This window comes from Rattus norvegicus, chromosome 3, assembly GCF_021556685.1.
Source record: "Rattus norvegicus strain SHRSP/BbbUtx chromosome 3, alternate assembly SHRSP_T2T, whole genome shotgun sequence".
Taxonomy (NCBI): Eukaryota; Metazoa; Chordata; class Mammalia; order Rodentia; family Muridae; genus Rattus; species Rattus norvegicus.
Genome location: NC_141536.1, coordinates 97,909,274 through 97,924,920, shown reverse-complemented (window position 1 = coordinate 97,924,920; position 15,647 = coordinate 97,909,274). Strand labels below are relative to the sequence as shown.

Sequence of the window (15,647 nt, the reverse complement as noted above, 5' to 3'; positions counted from 1 at the left end):
TCCAGTAAGGTAGCCAAGTGGCAGAATCTTACCTGTAGATATAAAGTAAGTTTTTTTAAAAAAACATTAGTTTGATTATAATGTAGAGAAGATGGAGCAGATCATAATCAGAAGAAAAAAGCACACTGTAAATTGTGGAGAAAAGCAGAGGGCAGGAGACATTGATTTTTACTTTGTTCAAAAAAAAAAAAAAACAAAAACAAAAAAAACCCTGCACCTTTAGTTTAAGGAAAATCTGAAGTTTTAAGTATAGATGAAGATTTTTGAAGCTTAGATAGTAAAGGGTTTTGTCATTAACTACTTTGAGAATCAAAGTAGGTATATAACCTGAAACAGTTGGGAGTTAGGACTACTTATTTTGATTTGTTTCTATGATCACAGACAAATTCCCTAGAAATAATTAATATATTATAGTTTCCTGTGGCTGGTTTTGAAAAAAACCCCAAATGATAAACACAAAATTAGAGATAGAATAACTGCAAGAAAAAATAGATAGAATATACTTATCTGTTTTGAAACATTTCCTGCATGTCTATTTTCAGAATCTTATAATTTACACACATTAAAAATGGCTAAAATATTAATAAATGGGGGAAAATCAAGCATTTTCTATGAATTCTGTTTACTGAGGTTTTAATTTTTTTATTTCCTTCCTAATTTGGGTTATCACACATAAAATACATTTATATAATACACATGGAAAAATACAAATCAGAATCTAGAAGCATAGGGATTGACATTATGAAAAATGAGAGCGAATGGGTAACAACTGGAATGCTTAACTCTTGATGAGATAACCAAAAAACGAACAAAAAAATTGCAAAGAAATGAGTAGCTGAAATTCTGATATTGTTTGTGAGTTTTTCAGTTGTGGAAAAATGGACATGTACACAGGTTGAACACTTGACCTGATAAATTCATCTAGGAGCAGAGAAATATGCACTATTAAAATGATGAGGCACCCGAATGGCCTTAAAAGATTAATACTGTATTCTTACATAGAGTAGTTTTGTAAAAGTTAAGTATTTTCATGATGCACCCAGGGCCAGAAATTTGACTTCTCTAATTTTATAATGGAGGCAACCAATAACTCTATTTTCTTTAGCTCTGAACTTCAAATGGATAAGGACCTGCTTTGGGAGACAAAGTTCATGTAAATTTACACTATAGAATCATTTTTAGAAATGGAAAGCTTGGAGAGGTGGTTTCTAATTTTATGGCCTTTAAGTAAGAAAATAAAGAAGGCATGATTATAGTCAACGGACATCCTGGAGGACAAAAATAATTCAAGCTTGGGTTTTACGGAACAAAAGAGGTTCTGAGATGACTGAGCCCTCCAAGAGGCAACTCTTGTCTTCAAGACACCGAAGATACAAGTCCTGTGCATCTCCATGTCTTTTGGTCAGTTCTTTGTCTCACTTCCTTCCTTTGTAGATTAGTTGTCTCAATAGTAAACACCACTTTTTGAGGGGAGGGGTTCTTTAATTCTTTCTTTTGCTCTATTCTACCCTTTTTCATAATTGATGGCTATCTCAGGCTCTGTGTTGCTTCCTAACGTGAACATTTCAGTTGCCCAAACACTTGCTGCTATTCTTAGATAGTATCCAGAAAAGAGAATTTATACATACTCACAAAATACACATTTGTTCTTTGTTGTCTGAAACCTTGGAGCCATTGCTGTATTGTTTTTGATGCATAGAAAAGTTATTTTGAGAGAATTTTTACTCTTAGAAAGACAACCTTATTTTTCTGTTATTTTGCTTTTGTTATACAGTTTTGATATTTTTTAAGTTGACAAATTTGTCCTTTGTTATAGAAAAGCCTGTGTGGTCCTGTTTAGCCATGGGATTTACAGTGTTTTTGATGGATAGAGTGCCTTTATTATGGTCTATTAGGGCTTGAATGATGTTTGATCCTGTTGTCACTTAGACCTCATCTACATGACCCTCATTTCCTGCACAGTTACCATCTTTAACCTCCTGATGGTTCTTTGGACATTGCAAATAAGTTCATACCTTAGAGTTCTTGCTCTTGCTGTTGTGTCTCTATGAAATATCTCCCCAAATAACTTAGTGATTTCTTTTATTTATAAACCATTTGTTTATTTTCTCATGTTCCTTTTTTATTTGAATGATGAACAAGAACTGTCATGAGTCTCATTTTAGCATCACATTCCCAATACTGCCCCACTGTTCCTTGCTTAAATTTCCTACATTTGAAAACCAGCATTTGAAATCTGGTCTTTTAAGTGTCTACTTTTAATTTTGTGTGTGTGTGTGTGTGTGTGTGTGTGTGTGTGTGTGTGTGTGAAAATATAAACCTAGGAGATTAAATAAATACTTTAAAAATACGTTTTGTTTTTGTCTCTATTTATTAGCATGTAAAATGTTTCTTTCTACATGATGAATGGAATAAATTCATAGATTTGAACTCTTTTAATTAAATCATTAATCGACTAAAAAAAATCTCTTTTTTTAAAAATCAACCAGCGATGTGGCCAGTTGGAGGGTGAACCAGGAGGGGAATAACATCTGGAGTATAAAATAAATAAATAAATAAATAAATAAATAAATAAATAATCAAACGTCATGATTAAGGAAGTGTACCAGATATAAAATGAGTGAAGGTATGGGTTGGTCATGAGGAGGAGGTGACAGGTAAGTTGCCATTTGATTTAAATATGAAAGAATGAGTGATATCTTTGAAATTACAATACAGAGAAGGGTGATTTCTTGCTCAAGCAACAAAATCAGAGCTTCTTCTGTGCAAGAGCCATTGTCTGTCCTGTATATGTGTTAGCTAAGACCAGTTGTTCTGACTTGAGTGAGAGGGTGGTTCATATCCAATGCACTAACTCAGCACATCAGCCTCCATTGCTCTTGCTTTTGTGTTTGATCAGGTGTGACAGGTACACCAGTCGACTGGATTTCTTGCAATTGCTTGTGTTAGAGCTCTACAGCAACACTTCTTTCCAGCCATGCTTCGTCATTTGTAATAAAAACACTTGTGGACAACAAAATACCATTCAAATTTTATAAAATGCTCAGGTAATATTTGCCTTCCACAGTTAATTTACCTTTTCACAGTGATTATGAAAACGCTAGAATGTGAATATTCTTATTTTTCCCTTTAGGTAACATTGAAGCAAACCTCTGATTTGGGCCAATGTTTGGAGCAAACCATTCTGCAGTGTCTGAATTTGTGCTGTTGGGGCTTTCAAATTCCTGGGAGGCCCAGATTTTCCTTTTTTTCTTTTCTTGTCTGTTCTATGTGTCCAGTTTGACAGGGAACTTCATCATAGTTGTTACAGTCACCTCTGACCCGTACCTGCATTCACCCATGTACTTTCTACTGGCTAATCTCTCTGTTATTGATCTTATATTTTGTTCCATTGCAGCCCCCAAAATGATTTGTGATCTTTTCAGAAAGCAGAAAGTCATCTCTTTTGGAGGCTGTATCAGTCAGGTCTTCTTTAGTCATGCTGTTGGAGGCACTGAGATGGTACTGCTCATAGCCATGGCCTTTGACAGGTATGTGGCCATATGCAAACCTTTACATTATCTGAGCATCATGAGCCCACGAATGTGCCTATTAATATTAGTTGCTGCTTGGATCATTGGCCTCATCCATTCATCAACCCAGTTGGCTTTTGTTATAAACTTGCCATTCTGTGGCCCTAACATACTAGACAGCTTTTACTGTGACATACCACGACTCATCAAGCTTGCATGCACAGATACTTATAAACTGGAGTTCATGATTGCTGCCAATAGTGGGTTCATTTCCTTGATTGCATTCTTTTTACTCATCATCTCCTATGTCTTTCTCCTCAACACTGTCCAGAAGCAGTCCTCAGGATGTTCATCTAAGGCCCTTTCTACTCTTTTGGCTCATATTATAGTCGTAGTTTTGTTTTTTGGCCCATTGATTTTTTTCTATGTGTGGCCTGCTCCTTCAACACATGTAGATAAATTTCTAGCTATATTTGATGCAGTTTTGACCCCCTTTCTAAATCCAGTTATCTATACATTGAGGAACAGAGATATGAAGATTGCCATCAGGAAAGTGTTTTGTCAGCGCTTGGCTTTATAGAAAATCAATATAGCTGGCTTGGTTGAGATATAAAATTCTCAAGTGAGTACTGGAAATTCCTAACAGTCAATCCCCTTTTTGTGTTAGAGATCCTTTGAATACATTCAGGCAATCACCTCCTGTTAGGTGAGTATTTTGTTTCTACGAAATAATGAGTAATGTTTTCCATGAAGAAAAGAAGGTATTTCTATAAAACAAATAGGAATCAAATATTTTATTAACTTTTTGATCCTTAAATAACTCTGCCAACAATTACTTTTACATGTGTTTATAACAAAGGTGGTTTGGTTCTAACAATAATTGTACTGGCTTTAAGCTGTTCTACTATCATTGTGATTCTTCCTTTAATGTAAAGATATTAATTTTAAAACTAGGACAGGTAGACAATATGATAGTAAAGGTCAACTACTGAAAACAGTAACTATCTGAAATCTATAACTATCTATATTTTAATTGTTTATTATATTTATTTTAAAATTTTATTTTTAAATAAAATCCTCAACTCTTCAAATGCCCATCTTATTTCTCAAATTTATGGTCTTTTTTCTATATTATTGTTACACATATATTCTATATTATTGTTACACATATATTAATGAATGACATTTACATATAATGGGCTGAATCTATGTAGTATTTATCATTTGTATATGATTTTAGGGTGGTCACTTGGTATTGGATGGCAAGTTATTGTCCTCATTCTTATGGAAGACTGATCCTTCCTCATAAATCAATAATTGTGTTTGGTTTTATATTTAGGAATGTAGTCTTGTGAGATCTCTCTTATCCATGTTGGCATGTCAGTTGGTATTATCATTACTTAGGTCTTGTTTAGGCAATCATATGGTGGGGTTTGTGGATCCGGTTTCTTTGCCAAATATAGGAAACATATAGCAGTGGACTCCCTGCTCCTCACTTTCTTGCAATCATTCTGACACCACTTTATTGATGCTTCCTCAGCCTTAGGTGTAGGAGTTGTGTTGTAGATATCTCTAAGCATGGGTAGAACTATTTGTTACTTTTTCCTTTTGGCTATCTATATAGCACCTTCTGGCACAGAAACATCCCCCCCATATAAAACGAGATGATTCTTTGTAATTTATACGAATGTCCTTAGTGTTATTTATTCCTTTTCCTTTTGCCCTCTCCAGTTAAAGAATCCTGTTTCCCCAATTTTCTGTTTATAGCATCTGTAGCCTATTATTACCTGTTCTTGAGGTCATACACAATGGTTTACTTAATATTGATTGAATTCCACATTAATTTCCCCCAGTTTCCCTTTATGATCTTGGCCTTATAAGTGAGCAGAAACAGACAACAACTTTTAAGATTTTTGATCATTTACTTGTTTTAAGTAACGTATCTTGATTTTATATAGGTTTCATAGGTTGGAATATATTTTATACATTACTTTCATTAAATAGATCAGATGTTTTTTGTTTTGCTTTTTTTAAAAGACCAATTTATTTGTTTATTTATATGAGTACACTGTAGTGATCTTCAGACACATCAGAAGAGGGCACCAGATCCCATTACAGATGGCTATGAGACACCATGTAGTTGCTGGGAATTGAACTCAGGACCTCTGGAAGAGCAGTCAGTGCTCCTAACCACTGAGCAATCTCTCCAGCCCAGATCAGATGTTCTAACAACAGAAACAGAGAAAATTTGAAAAAAATCACCAGATCCTACTACAAAAGCCTATACTCAACAAAACAGGAAAATCTGGATGAAATGGACAATTGTGTAGACAGATACCAGGTACCAAAGGTAAATCAGAATCAGATAAACTATCTAAACAACCCCATAACTCTTAAAGAAATAGAAGCAGTTATGAAAAGTCTCCCAACCAAAAAAAAGCCCAGGACCAGAAGGGTTTTGTGCTGAATTCTATCAGATTTTCATAGAAGGCCTCATACCAATACTATCAAAATTATTCCACAAAATAGAAACAGTAGGATCACTACCCAATTCCTTCAATGAAGCCACGGTTACTCTTATACCTAAACCACACAAGGACCCAACAAACAAAGAGAACTTCAGACCAATTTCCCTTATGAATATTGATGCAAAAATACTCAATAAAATTCTCAAAAACTAAATCCAATAACACATCAAAATGATCATCCACCACTATCAAATAGGCTTTATCCCAGGAATGGAAGGATAATTCAATATACAGACATCCATCAATGCAAACAAACTCAAAGAAAAAAAAACACATGATCATCTCATTAGATGCTGAGAAAGCATTTGACAAAAGTCAACACCATTTCATGTTAAAAGTCTTGGAAAGATCAGGAATTCAAGGCCCATAAATATACTAAAAGCAGTATACAACAAACCAGCCTTTTACTCTGAGTTAATGTCTGTCTCCTGTATGCAACAAGTGCTGGGCCTTTGTTAGGTATCCAGGCTATTAGTCTATGTCCTTTTATTGGGGAATCATGTCCATTGATGTTAAAAGATATTAAAGGAATAGTGATTGTTGTTTCCTGTTATTTTTGTTGTTAGTTTTTGTTTTGGAATTATGTTTGTATCTCTCTCTCTTCTTTTGTGTTTGTTGCAGGAAGATTACTTTCTTGCTTTTTCTAGGATGTAGCTTTCTTCCTTGTGTTGGAGTTTTCCATCTATTATCCTTTATAGGGCTAGGTTTGTAGAAAGATATTTTGTAAATTTGATTTTGTCATGGAATATTTTGGTTTATCCATCTATGGTAATTGGGAGTTTTGCTGGATACAGTGGCCTGGGCTGGCATTTGTGTTCTCTTAGGGTCTGTGGGACATCCTCCCAAGATCTTCTGTCTTTCAGAGTCTCTGTTGATAAGTCTGGTGTAGTTCTAATAGGTCTGCCCTTATATGTTACTTGACCTTTTTTCCCTTACTGCTTTTAATATTCGTTCTTTGTTTTGTGCATTTGGTGTTTTGACTACTTTGTGGTTGGTGGAATTTCTTTTCTGATACAATCTTTTGGAGTTCTGTAGGTTTCTTGTATTATTATGGGCATCTTTCTTTAGAATAGGGAAGTTTTCTTCTATAATTTGCTAATAATATAATATAATTCAATTATATATATATATATATATATATATATATATATATATATATACCCTTTAAGCTGGGAATCTTAGCTCTCTTCTATACCTATTATCCTTTGGTTTGATCTTCTCTTTGTGTCAAGCATTTCCTGGATATTTTTGGTTAGGAGCTTTTTGCATTTTACATTATCTTTTATGGTTGTGTTGTTTTCTATGGTATCTTTTGCTCCTGAGATTCTCTCTTCTATCTCTTGTATTCTGTTGGTAATGCTTGCATCTATGTCTCCTGATCTCTTCCCTAGGTTTTCTATCTCCCTGGTTGTCTCCCTTTCTGATTTCTTTATTGTTTCTATTTCCATTTTTAAATCCTGGATTGTTTTGTTCAATTCCTTCACCTGTTTGGTTGTGCTTTTCTGTAATTCTTTAAGGGATTTTTGTGTTTCCTCCTTAAGGGCTTCTACTTGTTTGCCTGTGTTGTCCTGTATTTCTTTAAGGGAGTTATTTATGTCCTTCTTAAAATCCTCTATCATCATCATCATGGGATGTGATTTTTAAATCCAAATCTTGCTTCTCTGGTGTGTTTGAATATCCAGTATTTGCTTTGTTGGAAGAATTGTGGTCTAATAATGCCAAATAGTCTTGGTTTCTGTTGCTTAGGTTCCTGCACTTGCTTCTTTCCATCAGGTTGTCTCTGGTGTTGGCTTTTCTTGCTCTCCCCGACAGTGGCTTGTCTCTTCTGTAAGCCTGTCTTCCAGTACTCCTGTAGACCTGTTTTCTAACAGCCAGAGAGTTATTCCTGGTTTTGTGTGCCCTGAAGCTTTCAGGCCAGTAACTTGGAGCAGAATAGTTGGCTTTTCCACTTCTCTTAGGTGTGTCAGTGTCCTGGTGACTGGCTTTCAAGCTCTGGGCTCAAGCAAAAACCAGAAGTGTGATCTCAGGGAGGTCCTGTCCCTTACTGCTTCTAAGTTCCTATATCCAGAATGCACTAGGCAGGTTCCTCTTAGACCAGGAATGTGATCAAGTAGTTTTCTCCTCTGAGTCTCAGAATTGTCTGCACTTCTGAGGGTCCACTTCTATCTCCCATGGAATTTGGGTACAGAAAACTGTGGGAGCAGTTCAGATCTGGGTGCAGGCAGAAACCAGAAGTGTGCCTATGTGTGTCCTGAGGCCACTAGGTGGATGACTTGGAGCAGAAGAGTTGGTATTACCTCTGTTTTCAGGTGTGTTGGCGCTTCTGGTGATTGGTTTTCAGCTCTGTGCACAGGCAGAAACCAGAAGGGTCCTTCCCCTTACTGCTCTTAAGTTCCTGTGCCTAGAGGGCACAGATGGCACTAGGTGGGTTTCTCTTTGTTCAGGAATGGGAGCAGAAGTAGTTGTCTCCTCTAACCTCTCAGGATTGTGTACACTTCTGAGAATCTAGCTCTTTACCCTATGGGATTTGGTTACCTGTCAATACTTTCAAAACCAGCAAATCAAACTTGATTTTCATTAGAATGATATTTTTCCATGTTAGCAATTCAAAACTCAAGATCCAGATTTATATATATTATTGTGCTTCATCTCTTAAGGACAAGATGACAAGTTAGCCTTTCCTCATAGAAGGCAATGACACTCTGAGGACACTTCATATTCACCTCCTCTCTAGCACCAAGTCAGCCTCCTCTGAGTCCTTTCATTTCATGAGAAACATTAATTCTCTACTGCTCTCTGTGGCACCAATTATTCCTTCAGGATCAAGACTTCTGGAAAAGCCTCTTAGTTTATCAGCAGCGTCTCTTTTCTTCTTCGATTTGCTATCATCAGATTCACTGTCAGATAAGGATTTCCTTTTTGTACCATCCTTTACCAGATTTTCGAGAAGTAAGAAATACTTCAATTAATTCAGGACAATCTAAATTTTCTACTGGTTCCCAAGTATTATCAGCACCTGTGAACCCCTTCCACTTCAGGAAATGCTCCATCTTCCCACTCACTACACGATAGTCCAGTACTTTTTCTACCAAAAATTCTTCAGGCTCTGCCTCTTCAATTTTTTCACTCTTTCCATACCTTTTCTTTCTCCTTTTTTGCAATGGAGGCCATTTTTAAAATTTAATCAGAGACTTGAAGAATTCACAGCTTAGATGCTCGAGCCACGGATCCTGTAGAGTCTTCAGCCTGTGTGCTTCAGCTTTCTCCAGGACTTTTATCATGAAGGAGTACTGGATTTTGTCAAAGGTCTTTTCTGCATCTAATAAGATAATCATGTGACTTTTGTCTTTAGTCCTTTTATATAATGGATGACATTTACAAACTTAAATTTGTTAAACCTTCTTTGTATCTCTGGGATAATATCTACTTCATTATGATGGGGTATGATCTATTTGATGTGTTCTTGGATTCAGTTTGCAAGTATTTGATTAAGAATTTTTGCATTTATGTTCATAAGGAAGATGGGTTTTCAAAACTCAGTCTTCATGTGGTTTAGGTATGGGGATAATTGTAGCCTCATAAAGCAATTGGGAATGTTTTTTATATTTCTATTTTGTGGAATAGCTCGAAGAATATTGGCATTAACTCTTCTTTGAAAGTCTGGTAAAATTCTGTGCTGAATCCATCTGGTCCTAGACTTGTTTTGATTGAAAGATTTCTATTTATTGTTTCTATTTAACAATGTGTTATAGTTCTGTTTAAATTGCTTATCTGATCTTGATTATCTGATTGTGGTCTTGAACTTAAGTGGTTGTATATATATATAGAAATTTATTCATTTCTTTTAGGTTTTACAATTTGGAAAAGTACAGATTTTAAAAAAGTACTCCTTATCACCAGCCCAGCTACAAACTTACATTCTGGTATACCTGCAAAATATTCTAGAGTAATGGTGGCACAGAACTTGGACGAGTAGCCAACTAATGTCTGATCTGATCTAAAAACTACTCAATGAGAAGGAACCCGCATTCAATACTACTTCGGTAACCAGGAATCAAAGGCTAGCTAGACAAGAGATACAGTGTAAAACCAAACACTACCAGCTTATAAAGAATCAGATCAGTAAAATGATTCCTAATGATATGCTTCTATACTTATAGACTAGGGCCATATCTAGTGATCATCAAAAAGACTTCCCCTGGTAGCACACAGAAACAGATGCAGTGACCCACAGCTAGACATTATGTAAAGAAAGTGTAAATTAGGGGCTTCCATCAAACCTATTCCCACAGAGCTTAGGGAATCTCTTGGAAGATAGAGATGGAAAGATAGTAAGAGGCAGAGGGGATGGAGGACACCAGGAAAACAAGGCCTTATGAATCAACTAAGCAAGGTGGATATAAGGTCATAAAGGCTGAAACAGCAAGCATAGCCCTATATGGGTCTATACCAGGTCCTCTGCATATGTGTTACAGCCATTAGCCTAGCATTTTCATGAGACTCCTGACTACGAGAATGAGTGGGTAGCCTATTCTTGTGGCTGCTCTTGGGACCTTACTGTTGGGTTGCCGTGTCTGTCTTTGATATGAAAGTTTTTGCTTCATCTTATTATATTTTATTTTGACATGTTTTGTTATTATTTCTTAGAAGTATGTTCTTTTCTAATGTAAGATTGAAAGGCAGTGTATCTAGAGGAGAGTGTAGGCATAATGCTTTTGTGAATTGTGTAAAGGTAATCCTTGTGTGATTCACACATTCATTTCTCTACCCTCATACCTTGTTTTAATCTGGACACAGAATTTTAATGTTTATGTCAAAAATTTACTGTCTTGAGTTTGTATGAACAATTCTTATCATTTACTCTTTGCCTTGTCGATAAATGCTGATCACTTAATGGTTGGGAAGAAGAGAGACTTCTCCAGTGAGAGGAAAGAGAGAGGGGGAGGACTTTCAGTTTGAGTCACAAGGGAGGAGTTTGGAGAGAGTCCATGGAAGCACAACTTAAACCCAAAGTGCCAGACCAATAACACAGTGCAGGTATGGGAATTTGACTGGGAGTTCTTAGCTGAGAGGGCTAATAGACCAATACTACCCAGGTATTACAGTGAAGATTTAAAATAATCTTGGTTTTTCAGTGTCATTATTTGGAACTAGTTAGGATAAAGTAATACAACTGCCAGATTAATTCAGTGTTCAAATTGTAATAAAACCTTTCATTTTACAGGGTAGAAGTTAGAAAGGAACTGGAGGGAGTGGAAGAAGAGGAACATATAATCAGGATATATTGTACAAGAAAGGAATCTATTTTCAATAAAAGAAAAGGAAAAAGAAAAAACCAAATAAAGTATTTACTAATAAATCACTGGATTTTTCTGTTGCTCTATCATCCTTTTTATATCTAATTTTATTAATTTGGATATTATTTCTTTGTCTTTTAGTTAATTTGGATAAAGGTTTATCAATATCATTGATTTTCTTAAAGAACTAACTTTACATTTCCTTGAGTATTTATATTTTTTGTTGTTTCTATTGTATTGATTTATGCCCTGAGTTTCATTATTTCTTACCATCTACTTTTGTTGGATGTTCTTCCTTCCTTTCTTCCTTCCTTCTTTCCTTCCTTCTTTCCTTCCTTCCTTCCTTCCTTCTTTCCTTCCTTCCTTTCTTCCTTCCTTTCTTCCTTCCTTCCTTCCTTCCTTCCTTCCTTCCTGTTTTCCTTCCTTTCATTTTTCTTTCCTTGTTGTTTTAAAGTTTTCAGATTTGCTGTCAAGATAACAATGTGAAATTGCTTTAATTTGTTCTCTTTTTATTAAAAATACACTGTTTTCTCATATGTTTCATATAATATTTTCCCTCCATCTACTTCTTGCAGGATCTTTTGAATGAGACTCATGGAAGCAGTGATCAATGCAATAGCAAGAGGAGTTTAACTCTGGCATGTTGGGGTCCTCCCTCTTCAAGGGGAGACCACCCCGAGCAGACTGACAGAGAGTTATATACCTTGCAAACAATTGGGGCAGAATTCAAACAATTGGTAACTAGGCATGGTATTCTTGATGGGGCAAAGTGACCTCCAAGCTGACTCATGATAAGTGGACTGTTATGGACTTTCTAGGAGGTATGGTTGGGAGTCAAGGAGGTTGTTTGGGAGTCACAGGTAGCTTTGTTTGACAGTTTGGTTTGCAGTTGCTCCAGGAACTGAATTAATTCTACTCCTACTGAAAGGGAGGGGTCTTTGTGCCTGGAGGTTTGCAGTGGAACTTTCCCACTGGCCTTAGACTGACCCCACCTCTGGCTCCTTCAGTTCCTCACAGTCTCCTCTCCCATCTGGGTCCATTGTCTTTCTGTCTCTCATTACAAAAAGGAGGCTTCTAGGAAGAAATAAAAAAATAATAAAATAAAATTTAAAAATACAATAAAACCTTTGTCTTAGTTAAAGTTTTACTGCTGTTTGCAGACACCATGCACACCTGTCTCCTGGGATTAAAGGTATGTGAAGCTTTACTTTACCTAGAACTTGCTCTGTCCCAGGCTGGCATTGAACTTGGATTAAAGGTGTCCATGCTATGATCTAAATTTAGTTGGGTAGAATCTTACCCCCAAGTCCCACTTACTTAATCTGTTATCTCCTAGAACACAGGCTCCACTTCACTTCCTGGTGCCCCTTTAATACTCAAACCATGTATTTTATTTTTATTTTTTCCTTTCTAAGCTTACTATGTTTGTTCAAAATGTTCTTCATAACACTTAACCAGAGGACAAAGTCTCTGCTGGGTTTTTTTGAGACTTCCTTTGTCAACGCAACTAATCTGAATATCTTCACTTTAGCCTCAGGCAGACTCTTAAAACAAGGAAAAAAAATAGCCACATTCTTCATCAAAATACCATGAAGAGGTTTCTCCACTGAAACCTCTTGGGCCAGGTCAATACAATTTAAATCACTCTCAGTAGCAAAATCTTCCATATTCCTATTAGGATAGCCCATTAAGCTCCATTTAAAGCATTCCACTGCTTTCCAAATCCAAAGTTCCAAAATCTACTTTCTTCCAAACAAAAGCATGGTCAGGCCTATCACAGCAACACCACAGTCTCTGGTACAAACTTTCGTCTTACTTAGGGGTTTACTGCTGTTTACAGACACCATGACCAAGGCAAATATTATAAAGGAACACGTTTAAGTGGGGTTGGTTTACAGTTCAGAAGTTCAGTCCATCAACATCAAGTCAGCAACACGGCAACATTCAGGCAGATATAGTGCTGGAGGAGCTGAGAGTTCTACATCTTCATCTGAAAGTTGCTAGTGGCAGACCTACCACAGTGCCATACCTACTCCAACAGAGCCATACTTTCTAATAATGCCAATTCCTGGGTCAATCATAAACAAACCATCATACTATTATATCAAAGTTGGACATGGCAAAGTAACAGAAGGGAAAGGATTCAAAAGGAGGCACAAGAATCAGAGACTCACTTGTTCACACACTTATGAGACCTGTATTTTTTCCTTTTACTCCATCTCTACTCTTCTACCCCCTTATTCTCTTGATTAAAAAAAAACTTTTTATTGGTTCTTTGTGAATTTCACAGCATACTCTCTGTTCTCACTCATCTCCCCTTCTTCTCATACCTGCCCTCCACAGGAAAAAAAAATAAAAATTTTGTTGTGGAAGTTGTGGTGTGTCGCAGTGTGTCTCAGTGTACACTTTTGTCCACCCTTTGCTTGTAAATGTTCATTTCAATGACTTATTGGTACAAGGCATCTGGCTGGTTTATGCTATTCTACAGTTCTGGAACCTCACTGGGATTCCTTTCAGATATCCTGTTGTTGCCCCATGTCATGGAGAGTCTATAGTTTTGGATATATAGAACTGGCCCCTTCATGCATTCCAGGAGTTTATCCATGGAGTAGACTAATTCAAAGCTCTGTATCTAAACGTTAGAAGTATCTGAGCTGGTAAGTGTACTGGTGTTCCTGCCTTCATGCCCTCACCAGCAAAACCCCCAATCTCCCTAACACCTCCCACCCCAACTGGGGTCACCTCTGCAGTGCTGACTAGGTGAGGTGCAGGGTCGGCTCTCCAGCACGCTGCAACAGGTGATAGACAAGACCAGTTTTCCTGACCTGGTGATTCCAGGCCATCTCTTTGGCCTGCCAAGATGGTAAAGGGAAGGGTTGCGTCTCCCTTACCGTGTCACTATGATGCAGACAGGTGGTAGGGCCAGCTTTCCTATGCTCACACTCTGGGACTGGTTCCCCAGTCCCTTGCCACTAGAGTAAGCTCTACTGTGCTTTCCAGGCAAGGTGCTGCATCTGTCAAGGGGCAGGGACAGCTCTCCTGCTCTCATGACACTAGGGTCCGGGTCTCCCACCTGCCTGAAGTGGTGAGATACAAGGAGAGAGGAAGCTATCCCCTCTAATCCACGCCTTCTCACAGGAGATGAGTGTTAGGGCCAGATCTTCCATACTTGTATCTTCAGGGCTGCCTTACCTGCGACTTTGACAATGTGAAGGGGCCTGTTCTCCCGAGTACTGCAGCCGGCTATATGTGGGGTTAGCATTCTGCCCAGCTCTAAAACATCTACATGTCCTGATGTGGCAGACTAAGGTCATCTACCTTGCCTTCGGTGGTGACAGACCTGTGCTGCTCTGCTTTTGCTCCGTTAACCTTTACTACCCACTTTAATCCCTGTGGCAGAACAGTCCAGAACCCTACCATGTTCCCAGCTTGTATCACTAGCTACTCACATCAGGCTGTTACTCCCTACCCTCGATCTCCTCTCTGCCTCTCTGTATTTTGCTCACTTCCTTCTCTTTTTCTTCCATTACTCTAGCACTTACTTGTTCCACTTAGTGGTGCCTGGGGTCTAAGAGTGCATGGGATCATTTCAGTAATGGTCTCAGGAGTTCTATGCTCCAATTGTGCGTTGTGATACTACGCAGGAGTAATCTTGGATGTGTTTTCCCGGAACCCCTAGTCTGTGTGGGCCCAGTCTGGTGGTCATCACAGGCTTACTTGTCACCTGGTCTGGCGAAAGGACTCCTTTTGGGGGTCCTTTGTTTCAGATTCACTCCTGTGTGGGACCCAAGTAAGGTTTTTTTAGTCTCTCGCTTGCGATCCATACAGGTCAATCTGGTGCCGGACTTGTGGTTGTCTCACGCTTGCTTTTTTTTTTTTTTTTTTTTTTTCTTTTTCCCCCGGGAATGTTAGGCTACTTATCATATAGATGTTCATAGGTCAGAACAGTGAGCATAGACATACTCTCCTTTCTGCCACCTACTGCCACACATGTGACATAGCAACCACATCTACAATGTCTTTAGATACAGAACTCTTTGATTTTTGTTTTGCTTTGTTTTTGTTTTTCTGTAGGCACATAGGGCTCTGAATTTGCCTTGTGAAACAGCCTTCAATGTTTCCCATAGTTTTTGGTATGTTGCCTTTTCCTTTACATTCAAGTCTAAAATGCTTTTTATTTCTTTCATAATTCCTGTCTTGGCCTATTTTTATTCAGTAGTAAGTTGTGTATATCTCAGGAGTTTGTGTACTTACTGTTGGTCTTGATATACAGCTTTAATCTATGGTGGTTAGATAATATGCAGGGTCTT

General features: G+C 37.5%; 1 protein-coding gene, 1 non-coding gene and 1 pseudogene across 2 annotated transcripts; 1 reads left to right on the top strand and 2 right to left on the bottom strand.

Annotated features, from left to right (window-relative positions):
* The first annotated feature begins 3,165 nt into the window (after positions 1–3,165).
* Or4f56 (olfactory receptor family 4 subfamily F member 56) lies at positions 3,166–4,092 on the top strand. The gene has a single exon (NM_001000607.1). The coding sequence runs from the start codon at positions 3,166–3,168 to the stop codon at positions 4,090–4,092; it is 927 nt and encodes a 308-aa protein (NP_001000607.1).
* Positions 4,093–8,801: 4,709 nt separating this feature from the next.
* On the bottom strand, positions 8,802–9,201 carry Cbx3-ps2 (chromobox 3, pseudogene 2; annotated as a pseudogene).
* Positions 9,202–15,241: 6,040 nt separating this feature from the next.
* On the bottom strand, positions 15,242–15,369 carry LOC120102063 (small nucleolar RNA SNORA17). The gene has a single exon (XR_015685164.1). It is a non-coding gene; the product is annotated as a small nucleolar RNA SNORA17 (small nucleolar RNA).
* Positions 15,370–15,647: the final 278 nt, after the last annotated feature.